At 40.2% G+C, this 20252-nt stretch overlaps 1 protein-coding gene across 6 annotated transcripts in view; it reads left to right on the top strand.

The window, feature by feature from the left end:
- The window catches only part of LOC149570790 (WW domain-containing protein), a 153168-nt gene that overhangs the window by 116945 nt on the left and 15971 nt on the right, over nucleotides 1–20252 (top strand). For all 6 annotated transcript variants that reach the window (XM_089812354.1, XM_089812352.1, XM_089812350.1 and 3 more), the window contains 2 exons: nucleotides 15495–15663; nucleotides 15751–15976. In XM_089812354.1, coding sequence (XP_089668480.1) covers nucleotides 15495–15663; nucleotides 15751–15976 — 395 coding nt within the window. The remainder of the gene's footprint in view (nucleotides 1–15494; nucleotides 15664–15750; nucleotides 15977–20252) is intronic.

The following is a 20252-nucleotide window of genomic DNA, read 5'->3' as shown; positions in this document are numbered from 1 at the left end:
CTCTTTTAAGCAATGTGGAATAAAGAAGCTTTTTGTCCTTTAGTCACTTATGTGAACATAGTACCTTTCTAAAAATAAAGTGACAAGTTAAATGAACTTTAATAGTCACTTAGTTAGTAAACCACATAATCATCAGACATTAAAATAATTGATCAAACGAACTTGGATAAGCATGTGCAATAGCTCTTGGCGAGACGCTTCCAAATCAACACTAGGATATCAAGAACACTGAGCTTTGCTTACTGGCTAAAAATAGTAACTATCCGAACAACCTGCCAAAATTGCTCTGATGGGTTTGAAATTGAAAATGTCTAGGCCAAACCTCGCATTGAACCCCGTAAAGAATCTTTTTGCCCCCGAAACCTAGGCGAAGTGATCCGGCACACAGAATTATAATGTCCCAGAAAAAAGGGACATTACAAAGCCTCCCTCCTTAAAGATTGCTTGCCCTCAAGCAATCCACTCATACTTGCAAAAACTAAATGCTAGGATCCCATACTCGCCTCGAGAATGAGGTTTTACTCAGCTGATGTACCCCGGCATGGATCTTCCCAAACTCAGAAGGGTGAAACAGTACAATAGGAATCAATGTGCCAAATAACTGAATGCCAGGATCCCAAGTCTAACCATAAAGGGACACCAACTGCCACGTACTGCTGCCTTGTGTGCCAATACCATCGGTTAGAATGAATGCCTCACTCCATGAGTGGCCGTGCGAGTCTGTACTGTCAAGTGAAAATGGGGGCTCAACAATATACCCATATCCACCCCAAGATGATAGCAACCAAACTCTCCTCCTAGCTCCCTGACCAAAGGCAATACCTAGGGATGCTCCACTTGGATCCCAAGTGAGGATTCATACACCGTCTGAGATACCACTAACCAGTTCCTGTAATACCTGCACCACTGTACCACTGTACCACTCCTGTAATATCTGTTCCGATGTCAATGATAGATCCGGCCAATCCGACTCCACCACCATATCATTTTGGTGTAAGAGTAGTCCTAATCTCTGGAACTCTCATATATCAGAAAGCTGAAACACACAGATCATAATCATGTGTTTGTGTAGCAACACAGCATAATCTGCCAGATGTAAGATACTATTAACACCTGGACCCCCGACTTCCCAAACAATAGGATCCTGGATAAACGAAAGAGTGGTTGGTGAATCACCAACATCATAAGTGCTAACATTGCCTTCACTACCTTGTTGAACAAAAAATGTGGACACCTCATGTGGAATGTAGGGTAATGTGTGATCTTTGCATTCACCTACAAATAACTCGTTGACCTTGGAAGGCCAATTAGAATCAGCAAACATATTACCAACATACACAGGCAAATCACTGATAGGGGAAATATACCAATAAGAAAAATCACCAATCAACAAGTAGGCCGTGGCGATCTCATAAGAGCTAGATGATAAAACTCTGGGCAAGCTTAAGATTCCCTTAGAACATGCTAAGAATAAATTTGAATTTCCTATTCTACCATAAGTATTCTCGCTTATGTCAAAGTCTTTATAAAAGGATGGTTCACCATTAACTGAAAACTCTGAATTATCCTCACTTGTATCACTAACCATGTCCTCCTGTGAAAATGTACAGCTGCTGTCATAAAAATCAAAATTTTCAGTCTTATCAACTTGCTGATGCATAAAGTTTTTCTCACCATAAATATTCTCAAACGGGAAATACATGATTGAATCACATTGCTTGGCTTCACATCTACCCACTTTATGAATTCCTTCAATGATTTGCATGATTTCTTGTGCCCTTGAACCATTGTCATCTTCTTCATAAGTGGCTACCCCACTTGTTTGATTTTCAGCTTTGTGGATGGAATAATGTGTTAAGCTTAATTGAAGACATAGGTCATCTACCTCCCTCTCCTTGTCCCTTCCAAATTTTATTGCTAGATCTTTATCCATTAATAGTTGCAAGTACTCATATTTTATCATTTTCAACGTTTCACAGATAGTATGTAAAAGAGGACTTGTGACGCCACATACATTCCCATGTCTCTCTTCTATCACAACCTTCTGCATGAGATCCTCAACCAATTTGGAAGAATCATCCATTCTTGTCAACACTTGGACAATCTTGTCCTCTTTGACCAAAAGCATATCCAATAAGTCAAGGAGGGAAATTTTTTTTTGACCATCTCCTTCAAACACAAGTGGGGTGCTCTCCATAGAATTTTCTGATTTTTCAGCACCTTGGGAAACAACATTTTCAGATATATCCTCTAACTCAATGTGTGCTAGACCATTGGTCTTGCCAACATCGCTGTCCATTTGCTCCTCAAAATTTGATATAATTTCCAGCCCGGTATCACCATAAAATTCATCCAAGTTAATTTCTGTCACTAAATAAGATGTTGGTGTTGCCAACGTTGGCGGTTTGGTCAACTCTACTACATGGGCTATTAACCCGCTCATCAGGAGGACTGGTGTAAACAACTCCATTAGATACTTCTATTTCCCAATTACTTGTTAGTATACTTGTGTCATTATTAGTGCTACTATCAGGTTGATTGATATTTTCCCTATGCAAATCTCTGTAACTGTCCTCTGCAAGGAGATTTCCAGCCAATTCATAGTATTTGTTTCTCATCATATCCGTCTTGTTTTGCAGCTCTAGCTGAAAGTCAACATAGTCTGTGAAAGGTAATTCTTTTTGAATCTGTGGAGGAAATTTTTGGTAATTATCATATATGACCATTATTTCAGCCCTCATATTGGATTGGAAATTTTGGGCTAAATGTTGTTGTAGCTTCAAAATATCTTTACTGGTTTATCCAGGTCCTGTATCTTCCCCATCGCTAAGTACTGCGTGTCTGTAGCTATGGGCTAAACACTATAGTAACCCCTGTCCTACCTAGCCTTAGTAGTTTTTGAGTTTTTTGATATCTGAGTATTCTTATGGTTTGCATATCAAACTCAGGGAAAGTCTGATATAATCACTTGCCCAACATATACGATAACGCTGATTAAACAATTGAATTCAGGAATTAATCACTATATTAAGAATTTAAACTTCTAAACTGGTCGTTTTCTTCAGGATGCCCACTGAAATGTTCTTTTATTATGATATAAAATTGTACACAGTCTCAGGTGATCAAATCAGATTTTCTTGAACACAGGGGACTCTGATAAACTTCTTACAAAATTGAACTAATGACTCGATACATATGCAGAAATGAATTTTCAACTTATCAGTACTGTCTTGAGTTTAATCTCTCAAACATATAATAGAAGATACCGATATGTTATTTGCTTGAGAGCAACAAAATTTTGTTGCGTCTATCTGAAGAAAAAATGATCATGAAAATATTTGCCTCCAGGTATATCAAGACTGTAGACCTATTTTCCAGAATAGACGATCATCTCCCTTTCTGAATGAGTCGAAAACTTAATTGCTCTTTACAAATTTCATATTGTTCTGAGAATTGCTTGAGCTTGTAGTTTAAATTCAGATGCTTGTATGTGTCCTTCAATGCTTCAATTATAGATTTATAACAATGAGTTGGTGGGTCCTGATTTACAATATGGAACTCTGACAAGGTAACCCGATGTTTTTTTTTTGACCATTTCTAAAGGTTGATAAATCTTTTGGGCTATAGTGTTTCTGCAGTTCATCAATATCTCTAGTGTCAATCTCTAAATGTGCTTTACTCGGGATGCTATTAACTGCTCTTGGGTGAATCTCCAAGACACTTGTCGTGTCTCATAAACTCCTCATCACATTGGCCATTCTCCAAACCATGCCACAAATCACTGTATTTCCAACGCCTGTCAAGGTATTGATTGATGCTGTAGAGAGTCCGTATTCTCCCATTCTTCCACAAATTGCTAGTCGGCTAACTCCAACATCTCCAATCCCATGTACATTGACGTGGCCCTTTAAACTGGTCAGGTGCCAAGTTTTGGACTGCTAGCTTCAGTCATGTGGCCAACTCCTCATTCCACTATTCCTAGTATACGGTGTGAGTGGGGAAGAAAGAAAAAGATTAACGTCCAGTGATGAAGGATGTCTTATCGTGACCCGTGTTGCCTGGAAACAATTCCCCGATTATGTGAAGTCTGAATTACGAAAAACTCCGGCCTGCTCATGGTTAGACTGGTGTCTACGCAAGCTGAGAATATCCGGACTCGTGCCCACCCTGTCCATCATGAATACCTTGCCAAAAAGGGGTCAAGAACAACCCGCGGCAACCACAGATTTAATGTGTCTAAGCTAGCTATGAAATCTGGCATGCGTACTCACTGAATATCAACATCCCGATTTTGTATGATGTCCAAACCTGTGAGTCCACTCTCACTATGGTAATATCACAAAGTCGTGGATCATTGAACCATTGTTGACTTGTTCAGATGCCGATTGGTAATGCTCTACAAGTTAGGCACACGCGGGATATTCTCCAGTTATATTTCCCACGTTGAGAACTCTGAGTTCCTCCTCTCATGCGATAATATCCAATTGCCGATAGGAAGCTTTGTAATGTATGAATGGTAGATTGCGCCTTTTGGGAAGTTCTTCCTGTACTAAATTCGTGTATGCGGGAACAATTCATACATTCTTAAAAACTTAGTGCCCAGTATTGACTATAAGCATCTTCTTGTTCTGTCCACCTGTATAGCAAACTAGGCAATCTTCTTTTGACTGTATACCAACTATGCCTTTCGCTTCAAAAAAATACACAAATTACTTACTTCATTTTGCCGATTTTCTTCCTGCCCAGACCTTTGCAATGTTTCAAATGAAGGAAGTTGGGGTAGCGTGCAACTCCTTGAATGTTTCCAGACTTAGAGGGGTTTTGTCCTCCTAGTCTTAACTAGTCAAATTAAGCAACCAAGACTCGCAATATTTCTTTCATAAATTCTTGTGTGTGTTTCTACAGGATGGCAGGATTCTTGGCTCTGATACCACTGTAATATCCCTTTACGGATATTTTCCCCAAACCCTTAATATTTAAGTGCAGATTCAAATCCGAACAATAAACCAATATTAAATTTAAATTCCAGAACATTAATCGTTCAAAACCAACAGATAAGCATACAAGAAAATCCAGAAAAAAGTGTTTATTTCCTCCAATATTTAGAAATACATATTAAAACCAGGAGTTAACTCAGATAACCATCAAATGCGTTACTGTATTATACAACAACAATACAATAATATGCAAATATCCAAATGATCCAATCTTACAAACAGTAAAAAAAATAGTTAGATTGGCAAATGTAGAGAAAACCTGTAAGAAGGCTAGGTTTGCATCCAACCTCCAAAGCTTCTCTAAGGGTTTGCGTCCTCGAAGAAATAACCACCAACTATTTTCAGCTCCCAGATTAATATTTGTTTTAAATATTATATCTTTATAACATCCCATGTGAAGTTTGATGTACCTTTATCACTTTTCCCAATGTGATGCACTCTCTTTTAAGCAACGTGGGATAAAGAAGCTTTTTGTCCATTAGTCACTTATGTGAACATAGTACCTTTTAAAAAAATAAAGTGACAAGTTAAATGAACTTTAATAGTCACTTAGTCAGTAAATCATATAATCATCAGACATTAAAATAACTGATCAAATGAACTCGGATAAGCATGTGCAATAGCTCGTTGGAAAGCTCGTGGCAAGACGCTACCAAATTAACACTGGGATATCAAGAATACTGAGCTCTGTTTACTTGCTAAAAATAGTAAGTATCCGAACAACCTGCCAAAATTGCTCTGATCAAGGCCAAACCTTGCACTGAACACCGTAAAGAATCTTTTTGCCCCCGAAACCTAGGTGAAGTGATCTGGCACACAGAATTATAATGTCTTAGAAAAAGGGGACATTACAACATTTTTCAATTAGATGATCTTCTCCTGTAATCAAAAGATCATTGACATATAAAACCATGATTAACATGTCCCCTTGTATTACCTTGTAATATAAATTTGGATCTGCAATATTTTTAGAGAAGTCAAGTTTAGTTAGATGCTGATCTATCTGTTCATACCAAGCTCGGGGAGCTTGTTTCAATCCATATAAAACCTTTTTTAATTTGCACACGAGATTGTTTATTGTGTACTTCAAATCCTTTTGGTTGTTCAAGATAAACTTCCTCTTCTATAACACCATTCAAAAATGCAATCTTTACATCCATTTGATGAATTTTCCACCCTTTGGATGCAACAATGGCTAAAACAATTCTGACTGAAGTATATTTGGCTATTGGAGCAAAAGTTTATTCAGTCTATTCCTTCCTTTTGGGAAAATCCTCTTGCTACAAACCTTGCTTTGTACTCATAGTTACACCGCCTTGGGGGACGACGAAATGGGGGGACAAGTTTTTGGGACGAGGGGACAGAGGGGCCTTAATTTGGGGATGGCGAGGGTACGGTGGGGGACGGCAGCAAGGTACAAGAGGGGTGAATATATCTATGCATATGGTACTTAAAAATGCTAGTTATGAAAATATGTATTGCAATATAGGATATAAAGATGTAAAAGAGTGAATACTTGAACATTGCATTGAATTGGAACATCGAACATTAAACATAAATAGTCAAAACTGCAAATAGTGAATATTGGGATGTCCCCCATCCTCGGTGGAGGTGGTGGAATTTGGTGGCGCCACTGGGGATGGGGAGACGGAGTTCCCAAGTCTCTGATGCGTTGAAGTCTCCGAGACGTTGGGCAACAAGGGGGGGACGTGTCCCCGTGTTACTATGTTTGTACTTGTCAATACTTCCATTTGCAACATGTTTAATTTTAATAGCCATTTTGAGGAGACAATTGATTTATTTTTGGGTCTAGGAACAATATCCCAAACATCATTTTTAAGTATGGAGTTATATTCTTCTGTCATGGTATCTTTCCAATGCTGATGTTTTATAGCTTCTTTGACATCAGATGGCTCGGATTTGGAGATTTCACTCATTAATGTGATATAACTTGAGTATATATTAGGACGTTTTCTTTCTCTAATGAAATCTAAGGGAATGGAATTGTTTTCTTCAATTAGCTTTCTGGCCCATAGTGGTCTTTTCTTTTCCTCAGAGGTATGAATAGTGTCCATGGGTTCAACTGATTTATCTTCCTCCATTAGAGACTCCCTCTCATTATCAGAGTTTTGTTCTTCTAGAGTTTCTTCTGAATTTGATTCATTTTCCTCTTTAGATCTTTTGTAGGCCAACTCTTCATCAAATATTACATCTTGACTTAGTTCAATATTTCTTTGTCCAGGGATATAGATGCGATAAGCTTTGGAAGTTTCACTATAACCTACAAAGATTCCTTTCTTTCATGAGGGCTCTAGTTTGGTTCTTTTCTCTTTAGGAACATGTACATAGACAGGGCAACCAAAAATTCTTAGGTATTTAAGATCAGGTTTCTTCCCGGTAAATACCTCTTCAGGGGTCTTGAATTCAAGTTAAGAGTTAGGACACCTATTTTGAAGGAAAACAATAATATTTGAAGCTTCACCCCAAAGAAAAGTTTCAAGATTCGATCATGAAGCATTGCTTTAGCAGAATGAACTATAGATCTATTCTTTCTCTCAGCTATTCCATTTTGTTGAGGATTATAAGGAACAAAACACTCCCTCTTGATACCAACAGTTTTACAATAATTTATAAAGATGTCAAAAATGTACTCTTTGCTAGTGTCTGTTCTTAAGACTTTTATTTTCTTTTCAGAAAGGTTTTCTACAAGGGCTTTAAATTCTTTTAATTTTGTCAGGATTTCTTCAGATTCTTTACTTTTAAGAAAATAGATCCAAGTCTTCATAGAGAAATCATCCACAAATATGATATAGTATAGAGAACCTCCTAGAGAAGGAACTAACATATGACCACATAAGTCTGAGTGAATAAGTTCTAGAACTTCTTTGGATTTGGTTTGACTATTTTGGAATGTAGTTTTAATATTTTTCCCTAGAGCACAACCTTTACAAGTTCCTTCATGGTATGGATTAAGTTTAGGTGTACCTATTACCATTTTTCCTATAGAGGGTAATCCTCGAAAATGAAAATGACCTAGTCTCCTGTGCCAGATTTCGTTTTCTTTGAAGGAATCGTGAATTAGAGCTGAATGTGAGAGAGAGTTAATTCGATAAAGACATCCATGCCTAGAGCCAATTTTGTATGTATTTTTTATGTTAGAATTCTTAGGCCAAGCTAAGACCTTTCCTTCCATAAACGTAATTCTGAGTCTATCTTCAAGAGCAGAGATAGAAAGCAAGTTTCTTTTTATACCAGGTACATATAGTAGCTTAGTAAGTTCAATTGTTTTCCTTGATATGAAATGAACAGTACAAGTTCCTATTCCCATTACAGGATAGCTTGTATCATCTCCAATGGTAACTTCATCAACATAGTCTTCTTTTAGAGAGTCTAACTGTCCTTTAAAACTTGTAATATGTCGAGAGGCTCCACTATCAATTACCCGAGTACTTGATCTAGTTGATGCTTCACTACAGAGTGCTGAATAGAAAGCATTGTGTTCAGAATTTCCATTAGAGTTTTGAGTGGTTGCAAATGAAGCTTGAGACTTAGTTCTATTAGGACATCTAGATGTTGGATGTCCAATTTTATCACACCTATAACATTGCATTTTGGAGAAGTTAGGTAGCTTCCTTTTTCCTTCGAATTTTCTTTTCTTCTTATTTACTTGAGTTGAGAGAAGTTGAAAATCTTCTTTTGAGGAGGAAACATTTTGACCTCGAGCAATTTGCATACACTCTTCTTGTATACAATCAGCTTTAAGTCTTTCAAATTTAGGTAGTTTTGAGCGAGAGCATACCCTTTGTTTGAAGGTATCCCATGATAATGGAAGTCCTTTAAGAGCCATTATTGTCAACTCCTTTCCATTACAGATGTGTCCTATGGATGAGGGTTGATTTCGAAGATCAATTATTCTCATGAAGTAAGAGGAATTTTTCTCTTCTTTATTCATTTTAATATTTGACATTTTGTCCTTTAATGTAATGATCCGAACAGTATTGTTTATCTCAAACATATTTTCAAGAGCATTGTACATCTCATGTGCAGTGTCTAGTTCTAAGATTACAGGAAGTAGATGAGTTTTAACACCGTCCACAATAATTTTCATAGCTTTATTGTTGTCACTTTCCCATTTTTCTAGTTCATCATTTCCTTTAGGTGATGAGTTAGATTTTTCAATAAACTTATTTAGACCATGTTCTTTAAGTATAAGTTTCAGATGTAGCTTCCAGCTTGCAAAATCTAAATCACCTTCTAGTCTATCTTCAAGCCTTATACTGTTCACCATTTTATTTTAAATAATATTTGTTGCTTCTATAACCTAGAGATTTGTAGTTTGATATCAGGATTACTTCTTTAAACCTGCTCTGATGCCATGTTAAAGTATCAGACTGAAGACTTTATTATTATTTAGAATAACTTGCTCAGGACAGGATATAATATTAACTTGCTCAAGACAGGATATAATATAAACTTGAAGATGGTATGAAGATCCTGGGACTTGTGATATATATATTGAAAACTGATAAGAAGTGTTCTCTGCTCTGTAAATACTAGAAGACTTGATTATATATGTGTTCGCTGGTTTTACAAAGGCAGAGAGGATTTGTGTTTTATACGTGGGCGTCAAGTTTAGGAGTCACGGCCAATAGCCATGACTCATAGTTGAGTCACGTCTATCATAACTATTATTAACGATAGGTAAGTTATTAACCATTTAAAATACCGACACCCATAATATATTGATGCCCGAAAATGATTAGACATCAACTTATTAATATCGATGAAAGAGGTACTAATATATATCGATGTAAATTATTTTATTCATAACTTATTTATTCGTATTTGTATATTAGAATATTTGCACACACGCACATATATGTGTATATTGTTAGAGTAAATAATTATTTATTCTTTTACTTAAGTTTACTTAGGTTAATGCATTTATTTAATAGTTGTAGTTGATGAGTGTTGTCACTTAGGTTTGCACCCTTGTCCAACGCCTATGCATGAGGACAACTTAGTGAAACATGGAAACAATCTCCAAGCTGTGGGACTTGAACTGTGAGGTTGAGTCTCTGGAGAAGGCCGGCTTCCTCTTACTATTAGGATGCACCGAACTACTCTTGGAGAGGAAAAGGGAGAAGGAGAGCATGAAAGCAAATTTACTTAACCTAATCTAAAGAGGTGATGCACCAAAATAGAGTGTTCAGACCAATCTCTACCCATATATGCACTATTGAACCAAAATGAAACTAAGGATATACACATTCAGACTTGCTTTAATCTAATAATCACATGCAGATCAGAAAACCAGAATGAATGACACAAGGAAAGAGAAGATTCACTTATATATCATTCACAGGCCAGAAGAGATACAATCATGCAGATTACAGATTTCTACAAAACAATGGCGAAGGCAAAGAGTTCTTGCACTTTCATACCAATGGCTGAAGGAGATAAAGTAGAGAATCATACAGTTCAGAGGCACAGGGGAATTTACATTGGAATTGCAGAGCAATAGCAGAGAAAACAGAGAAAGGTCGACTTTTACAAAATCTACAAAATTTGCCTTTATAGTGCAGGCATAACTGAGATTTTCCCTCCAAAACTGTCCTGCAACCACCACCATCAAGGCTCTGCCAAGGACAATCATGAGGATCTGAAGAAAATCTGATCCTTTGTGTCAAATAATGCCTTGAGAAGACAGAAACGACGCCATAACTGTGCTCTGACCAAGTAGATAGGTTGGATTAGAGGGGTGGAGTGTTCTTCCTCATTCAGCATTCACTTCTGGGTGGTTGGGACCGATCATAAATATCAAATTGTGCAGAAAACCCGATCTCTTATCATTTTTGGTGCATGAATCAGCAGAGTCAGCAAGTCAACCGAACTCTGCATCCAGAATGGGCCACGTGGGCCAATAACCTCCTTTCTTTTTGCCACCTCGCAAGGTCTTCCCGTGTTGACCACTCTCTTTCTTTACTAACTGCGCCAACCTTTTAAAATTTGACCGCGATGGCTTACAACATAACCGCCAGCACTTAACTATTACTGCCCGCACTGGACTCACCGGGACATGTGTTACTTAAGCGCTATGTCGCTATGGTTATCTTCCGAGCGCTTTCTTATAGCGAGATAATGCCCGTTGTAGATCTTCCTTAATTTGACGATCGTGAAGACTCGCCGTTTCCTGCGCTTGCCTTTAAGACTTATGGGTCCACGGACCACTATCAGCACACCTGGCACAGTCTGGCATCTGACTCAGCCCGAATTGGTACCATCCCTGCATCTTTATAACACTCGGCCCCACTGATCCATGTGGCGAAAGGGCGCTATGTCGCTAACGTTAACATCCTTGCAGTTCTCCATAGTGAGATAGCGCCTGCCGTGGATCTTCCTTTAGATCTACAGTGAGCCACAAAAATTGTACTACTGCGCATCGAGCTGGCCGAATGGACCAATGAAAAATTGCCATTGTACTATGACCCATCTGACAACTGCCACCGAGGACGAGCTGTACTATCACTTTGGAGAAGGGCGGGCCCATTACGTTATCTGTGCCACGTGTCGCTAAGGCGTTATATCGCTATGGGTATATATCGTGCAACTCTCAATGGTGTGATAGCGCCTATCGTAGATGTTCCTTGATCTGCTGGCGAGCAAGATGGGTCTGTCCTGTCAGTATACCGACTAATTAGAACCGACCACATGCCAAACTGTCTAACAAGTCCTCGCAGGGCCCACATTCCACACAGTCATGCCTTAGCCAATGAAAAGACTGATCAATTGCCAATGAGGAAACAGTTACATCACTGATATCCGACGGGGCATACCTGGGACCCACCATCCTTTCTGATGTCGCTGACGTATCATTTTCCGTCTGGGCGCTATGTCGCTAATGGCGAGAAGCATAAATTTTTCGATAGCACCACAGCGCCCTCTATTGATTTATCCAAAACCGGCGCCGAAGAAACAACCAGGCAAAGAGGGATCCACCTGACATGCGGCAGAAGGGCGCTATGTCGCTAATGCAAAACATCGTGCAATTTTTAAGAGCGACATAGCGCCAACCGTCGATCCAGATTGATCCAATGATGAGGAACTTGCGCGCCTGCAAAAAAATATCATAAGTTTGATTTTTTAATTTTTTCGATGTTTCTTAGGCATTAAAATAATATTAACTCTGGGAACTAGCCGTTGGCGAGTAAGCATTTAAAATTTGAATATTGGCGGGGCGCAAAAATGAGCAACAATGAGTTATTGACAACACGTGAGTTTGTTCCTATCTAGTCATATTTATCCTCTCACCTTGATCGAGGATATTCCATTTTTTATGGATGTATGCTTAGTTGTCAACCTTATCTTCTAGCACTTTCCAACTTGTTCTACAAGCTTCCTTGAGGCCCTTTATATTCGGGCTCTCTCATTGTATTTCATAACTCATTTTCATGGCATATTGTATAGCAATACATTTTCTTTGGTTGCAATCTTCTCTCAGTCCGTTTAGTGTTTTTCCAAGCTCCACCTCTTCCTTCTTTGGTTTCCCTTCGACAGGTTATTTGCATGCAGGTGATCTTGGCAAGCTATGAAGTTGGCTTTCGTCAACTTCTACATGATATTAGAGCCTCCCTGTTGCTTCTTGTTCAAGGGTTTTTTGAAACCGCGATTCAGAGACACAAACTTTAGTTTGTTTGTGATTTTTTCTTCAATCCCGGGGAAGAGCGTTTTTTCGAAGCACTTTGGGCCTAAATGGATGTTACCATTGAGTTCAGAAGGCTTGTTATAGTGAGAATTCATATAAAATTTTTCGATTTTGGACACAGTTGATCTGGGAGGCAAATTTTTTTGCCCGGGACGCTGTACAGATGCATTTATTGTAGGGTAGACCAAAAAAAAAAAAAAGGCTGTCGCAGAGTGCGCCACCGCGACACCACCTAGCGGCCACCACAGCGTTGCCCGCACATCACTCAGTCACTGCCGCCACCGGCAGTGCAGCCGTGGGGCAGCTGTAGCGCGGTCGCTACTCCGCAACCACCGCCGCCCGACTGGCTTGCCGCCCACCTTGGTGATGCCCCCGTTCCCTCCACCTCTGCAACCACCACTGTCGGCGGTGCGCTTGTTCTCCTCCACCTGCGGCTCTGCCCACGTCCGCACAGTCAACACAGTTGGTGACAGTTGGCACAATCTACAGTTCCCACGTGGCCCTTGCCACGTCAGCTGCCCAATCATCTTGTCACGTGGATGCCACATGGCATGTGGCGTGGCTCTTTTTTTGCTGCAACGGCTACCAAGCCATCAATTTTAACATAGTGGAATGCTGACATTAGCATGACATCAACACCCTTGCAAGCACCTCTGCAAGGTCCTTTTTGACCTACTTGTAGTTTTTTGGCCATAACTTGAGCACACGGAGGTATTTTTCCGATCCGAAAGAAGCGCCAGAAAGCTGGTTCCAAGATGGAGACATTAGTGCAGGTATTTTTAGGTTCTGATGCAGTTTTGTTTCCCGTTTTTGCAGTGAAAGTCTGAAGTTCTGTTTTTCACTCTAGCAAGCATATCTTTTGCGTCCCATCTCCGTTTTTTGAAAACGTTATATTTTTGGAAAGTTGGTTTTGTCATATTTTCAGAAGTGCTACCATTTCCTTCAGATTCTGCCACATGCTCTTTCTATCATATTTTTGGCGTTTTTGCTCTATGGTGGATATCTTGGGTGTTCCAGGTCCGAAGATCGTTTTCATGGCATGGGATTTTTTGTTTTGGGCTGTACTATCTTTTGTATTAGCTTTTTTCCTTTTCTGATCATTGTAGCTATCATTTGTAAGCATCTTTATGCAAACGCACTGAAATAAACTGCCACTCTTGCATTTCGGGTTCATGAACGTTGTTTTGAGACAGTTGTACTTGCACTATTTTATAAAGCACCATGGGGGGATAGTTGTTTGCCGCTTTTGTGCCCTCTTCCTTTTTTTGCCCCATGGAGCGTCGGTGACCGTGCCTTTGTAAGTGTTTTTAACTCTTCAACTCTCGTCGTTCTTGGTTCTTTCTATAGAGGATTTTGGCCCACTTTCTCAGTTGCTTGTCATCTTACCCCGTTTGCATTAAGGGGGGTTATTCTGTTGTTCTAATGCTTCCTTGGTTCAATGCTTCGATAGTGTGAGCTATGTATTCAATGGTTGATCCTATATACTAGGCGATTGTAGTGGCTGGCTACCTATGCATTTCGGTGAGATGGATCATCTACCATATAGACATGCTCAATTCGTGCCTTCTTCTTCCATGGAGGTTCTTCAGATTAGCAGTTTCTTTCTAATGACAAAGTTTGCGGCTTCTTCATGCTTCAGTGATGCTCTTCATGATCACTTTTTGTTCCTGTTTTATGAGACATTCCACTAGTTGGAGGCTTCTTCAGTCCTTCACTAGGTTTTCACTTACCTCTTTTTGGGGGAGGGTTTTTCCCACATGGTTTTCTCTCTTTCCCTATTTTTAGAGGTTGCATTTTTTTGCATTGTACATGGGTACCTAACATGGCCTTGTTGCTGGGACCCATTCTGCATTTCATCTTAATTTTTGCGAGCTTAAGGCATTCCCCTAAGTTGCACTTAAGGGGGGTTGTAGAATAAATAATTATTTATTTTTTTACTTAAGTTTACTTAGGTTAATGCATTTATTTAATAGTTGTAGTTGAGTTGTTGACAACACGAGAGTTTGTTCCTATCTAATCATACTTATCCTCTCACCTTGATTGAGGATATTCCACCTTTTGTGGACGTATGCTTAGTTGTCAACCTTATCTTCTAGCACTTTCCAGCTTGTTCTACAAGCTTCCTTGAGGCCTTCATATTCAGGCTCTCTCATTGTATTTCATAACTCATTTTCAAGGCATATTGTATAGCAATACATTTTCATTGTTTGCAATCTTCTCTCTCAGTCCATTTAGTGTTTTTCCAAGCTCCACCTCTTCCTTCTTTAGTTTCCCTTCGACAGGTTATTTGCATGCAGGTGATCTTGGCGAGCTGTGAAGTTGGCTTTCATCAACTTCTATATATTAAATATCTCATACATATAGAATAATACAAATATGAATATAAGAGTTATTAATAACATCTTAACTAATCTATACATTAACATATTTGAGTAAAGTTACATTATAGAAACTAAAATCAGCATCTATGTCAAGTGTTTGACAAAATAAATGAGAAGGAAAAGTGGAAATTAGGCTAATATCTTTTGGGGACATTACATTCTCCTTTGCTAGTATTAACGGAAGGTCAATTATGCTAGGTAATTATGCCAAATGTCTGTCTTGCTTTGTTTTTGAGAAATCACATTTTTTTGAGCTGTAAGAAATATAAGTTTTCATGTTTCACTTAATCCAAACTTTTTTTTTTTGTTAACTTTGCAGTAGAAAATTTTGCAATAATATAGAAAATGGAGTTTGTAGTGACAATTCTTTCTGATGGTTCAGGAAAAGTACTAATGATTTGGTTTCTTTAGGCTGAGGCTACTGATCCTGAAAGTGGTGGTACATATTATTACAATGAAAGTACTGGAAAAAGTCAGTGGAATCGGCCTGTTGAAGAATTTTTCCTTCCTCCACCTCCTCCTCCCCCTTCCCTTCCACCTTTGCCACTGGATTGGGAAGAAGCTACAGATAATGCAACAGGTATTCTCCATGAGCTAGAGTCATCTTACGTATTCTGCAAACACATTTTACGTATTCCAATTATCTACTGTTCATGTTGAACTGTAGGTCAAAAATACTATTATAACGTTAAAACACATATATCACAGTGGGAGCGTCCAAAAGCTTCAGATTCTGCAGCATTTCATGTTGAGAGTAAAACTATTACTCTGTATGGAAGTGAGAAAACTAGTAATGAAAATGCACCCTCCTCTAACTTTAAAAAATGTGCTGGCTGTGGGGGTTGGGGACGGGGCCTTGTTCAGGCATGGAACTACTGCAATCATTGCACAAGGTAAAATGAGTTATATTTTGTTACATTTCCTTAATCAGATGTACACTTCAATCTGCTTTCTGTCTCTTGCATTGTGCCCAATATTATTCTTATTCTGAAGTGTACATGGGTTCTGCGTAACATACTTATACAGCACGTTGGAGTAAATTGTTTAACAATGCTTTTATAGAATATTCATTGTCTATGTGTTTCAAGCAGTATGAATTTGTTTTTGGTAAACCCACAAAACACCAGGAATCCTACAAGACCAAAATAACTATCACAAGACAGAGTGGCAAGAATAGCTTGCTTCAACAAATTGATTGAATACTATAATGGACATGTAAATGACATTAGAGGCCTTGCTTATAAAGACAATGTGAGAGGTACGATTAAACCGGATGTAACTACTAATCAATCTTCTAGGACACCTAGGTTCCAAGCAAACTTAAATCATGTGAATAAGTCCCTCACTAGAAACTATTGAAATCACCAGTTACAAGACCCTACTACATCCAAAGCCTTGTTCACAGTAACATTTGTAGAAATTTGTCTTTTCCTTATCAATAAAAATGTTTGTAAGAGAATCTGTGTGATTATGTAACCATTTTACTGCTTTGATAATTGCTAGACAAAGTATGTATTATAACTCCTTTGAAAAATTGAGTTACAAGGAATTTCTCTTGTTGTCCCTTAACTATGAGAACAGCCCAACGCTATCATGTTTATACCTATCTACAGCTGGGAATGTCCAGGGAACATTGAGCTGGTTGTTAGCCAACTGGATAGTTTTGGCAGTATTTCTAGTCTGTAGCCGACAGTCCGGCGGTGTTTTTGTATGCTGTAGCCGACGTCGTTGGTAAATAGTTTGTAGCGGATAGAATAATTGTGGCCGACGAACTCTTTCGGGAAGGTTCGGCGGTAGTATTTATAGCCCGTTTGGGATCATTGTAATTAATCATTCATCTACTATTGCGAATATTATTTTGCTATTATTGTCTATCTGCGTTGATTTCTTTACCTGTACGGTAAACATTTGGCGTCGTTGCCTTATGAATCTGGAAGGTGGGAAGAATGAAGATTAATGCCAAATCAACTTAACAAGGATCGAAATAAGGCGAAGGGAAAAGATAGAATCCGTACTGCGCAAGAGAATTTAATTCTGGCACAGCAAGCCGAACGCCGACGGAGATTCCAGAAGATTACCGACGGAAACCGAAGTGCGGAGGAATTGTTGGAGGAGACTCGACAGCGGGTGGAATTGGTGGAAGAAGACGGGAGGAGTTCTTGAATTTGTGTTCGCTGAGGGAAGAAAATTCAGACGGGAGAGCATCAACTCGCACGGCTCGCAGTGCCGACGGAGCACGACCGTGGAGTGACCTCTTCGTCCAGGATAGACTTCCGCGGGAAACAATTTCGGAGGATCCTCCGTCTTCACCAAGGGTTGCAGCTGTTGACACCTCCGGTGTGGGAGTGCAGACCGCTGGTGTGGGAGTTCAGACTGTGGGAGTTCAGACTGCCGGTGTGGGAGTGCTGACCGCCGGTGTGGGAGTCCAGACTGCCGGTGTGGGAGTGCCGACCTCCAGAGTTATGGCGGGACCCAAAGAAAAATTACCGAAATTTGAAGGCGATGGTACAGCTGACCCCCTCCGACATTGTAAGACATGTGAGACGATCTGGCGAGCAAATGGAATCACAGATGCCGACGAATGGGCCAGGCAATTTCCGGCAACCCTACGGGGTGTCGCGATTGATTGGTTTTCGGATATGGATCCGCAGAAGCTGGATACATGGGATAACATTAAAAAGGAGTTCTTGGCAGAATTTAAACTCTTGCGGGATGATAATGAAATTGTAGCGGAAATTTTCAATACCAAGCAAGGGAAGCACGAAACTGTCCGTGTCTACGCCATGAGATTGAAAGACTTAATAAACAAAATGGAAAGCAAGCCAGTGGATGGATTGTAGAAAAGGTGGTTTGTGGACGGCCTACGCTCGAAGTTGCGGAGGAAAATGAAAATTGTGCCACCGTCATCATATGCCGATGCTTATAACAGAGCACTCGACCTTGAAAGTGCGCAGAAGACAAAGAAGAAGAAAACCAGCTCCTCTGACTCTGATGATGACAAATCCGCTGGAGATGATAGCAGCGACGACAAGGTAGTAACAAAAAGGTTCGTGCCTTACAGAAGGATATGGTTCAAATGATGGAGTTTAAAAATATGTAGAAAGAGCCAAAAGGTAGTGAATTGTGGTGCACAAAATGTAAGACCGACGGTCATACTAAAGGATCGTGTCCGAAGCACCAATTCTGTGACATCTGTCAGATCATGGGACACTCGACAAAAGATTGCCCCTTTAACATGAAAACAAGAGGATCTCCGCAGGTACTTCTCGCATAGGAGGCCTCCCCGTCAGGTAGTAACGGAAACCCGAATGCCGTCGGCGCTACATCTGGAGGATACAGGAATAATCGGCGTGGACAAAATAACAACAATAATAATACCAATACAAGCAGAAGCTGGATTCAGTATGATGCGAACGGACAACCAATTATTCAGTGCAGAGCATGTAACTTGTGGGGACATTTTGCGCGGGAATGTCCAATAGCAAATACACCTCAACTATTGTGCCGATGGTGCGGACCCGGCGATCACAATGACTCAAAATGTCCAAAATCTGGAGTGAACTTGATCACTGTTGGAGCCGATGAGGAAGAAGTTCTGGCAATTACGCGGCAACAAGCAAAAGAATACCTGGATCCCGCCGAAGAAAAGAAGAAATTTGCGGCAGCACGGGCGGAGGTTGGAAAAGTATCTCAAGTAGTAACTCCTCCGGACACCACCGCCACTTCAGCAAGAAATTCCGCAGAACAAAACATAGTACGACAAATTTTGCAAACGGAGGTGCAAGTAAAGGTAAGTGATTTGCTTCTCACCATGCCCCAACTTTGTTCTGCTCTTTCAAATATGGCAGGGGAATCAAGCCTGGAGAAGGGAAAGTTACCGGGAGAACCGAGTCGACAAAAAGAAAAGGAAATTGTTACGGGAGGAGAAGATCAGATGTTGTTGGCGCTGACATCCGGACGACACCCTGCAGTTGTTGAGATGGGGATACTTGGACATGTTCTCACAGACACCATAGTGGATGGAGGCTCCGGCGTAAATGTATTGCCAGAATAAACTTGGAGGAAACTTGGACAGCCGACATTGTGGCCTCCAAGGTTTCAGCTACTGACCGCCGATCAACATGGAATTAAACCACTGGGTATCCTCATGGCACAGCCGGTAACCATTGGCACCCAGCCGTTCCTCATGGATTTCGTAGTGATTCCATTGAAAAAGAAAGGCTATGATGCCATCCTGGGCCGTGGGTGGCTTATCGAAGCAAGAGCTCGACACGACTGGAAGAAGAACACTTTATCCCTAGAAAGTAAAGGCCGTCGATTCGTCATTGATCTGCATACCCAAATGGTAGGGGAAGAGGCTCTGTCGTTAGATTCCAAGGGAGAGGAGGATGAAGGTAGACGACGGATGGAACCGGATCAGGAGGGTGTCCTATGATTGGACGGAGGAACAACGGATGATGACTTGGATTCCGTCAACGGTCTCTATCACTGGCAAATGGGGGACTATGAATTATTTCACAGCTGTAATGTTCTGTCAATTGAGAACGAATATCCAAAGGAGTTTACTGAAGTAAAGGAGGGGGAGGCACCGTTGGATGTTACACCCGCCCATGCATTTAGTAAAGGACAGACAATCAAGTACAACGAAGCTCCATTGCAAACAATGAATTTGGGGGACGAGGCAGAGCTGAAGAACATACTAGTTGGAGATAATTGGGACCCAATACTCAAGGCTGCGGCATTCAAGATATTTATGGACTACAAGGATGTGTTTGCATGGACATACAAGGACCTCAAAGGAGTACCGCCGAAATTGTGTGTGCACCGCATCCCGCTGGTAGACGGAGCTGTACCTGTACGGAAGCGACCTTACAGGATGAATAAGAACTATGCCGCACGGGTTACGGAGGAAATTAACCGGATGCTGGAAGTCGGCATTATCTTCAAGGTACAGACCAACGAATGGGTGTCACCAATAGTCATTTCCTTGAAGAAGGATACTGTTCAGATCCGGATATGTGTTGATTTCAGATGCCTGAATGCAGTAACAATCAAAGATCCTTTTCCGATTCCATTCACAGATAGCATTTTGGAGGAGGTCGCGGGACATGAAATCTACTCTTTTATGGACGGGTTCTCTGGATATAATCAGATTTCTATAGTGGAAGA

The sequence above is a fragment of the Cupressus sempervirens genome, chromosome 2 (assembly GCF_028749045.1).
Source record: "Cupressus sempervirens isolate cs-2001-9-10 chromosome 2, ASM2874904v1, whole genome shotgun sequence".
NCBI lineage: Eukaryota > Viridiplantae > Streptophyta > Pinopsida > Cupressales > Cupressaceae > Cupressus > Cupressus sempervirens.
Note: the sequence above shows the minus strand (reverse complement) of the source record. Positions and strands in the feature narration are given on the sequence as shown.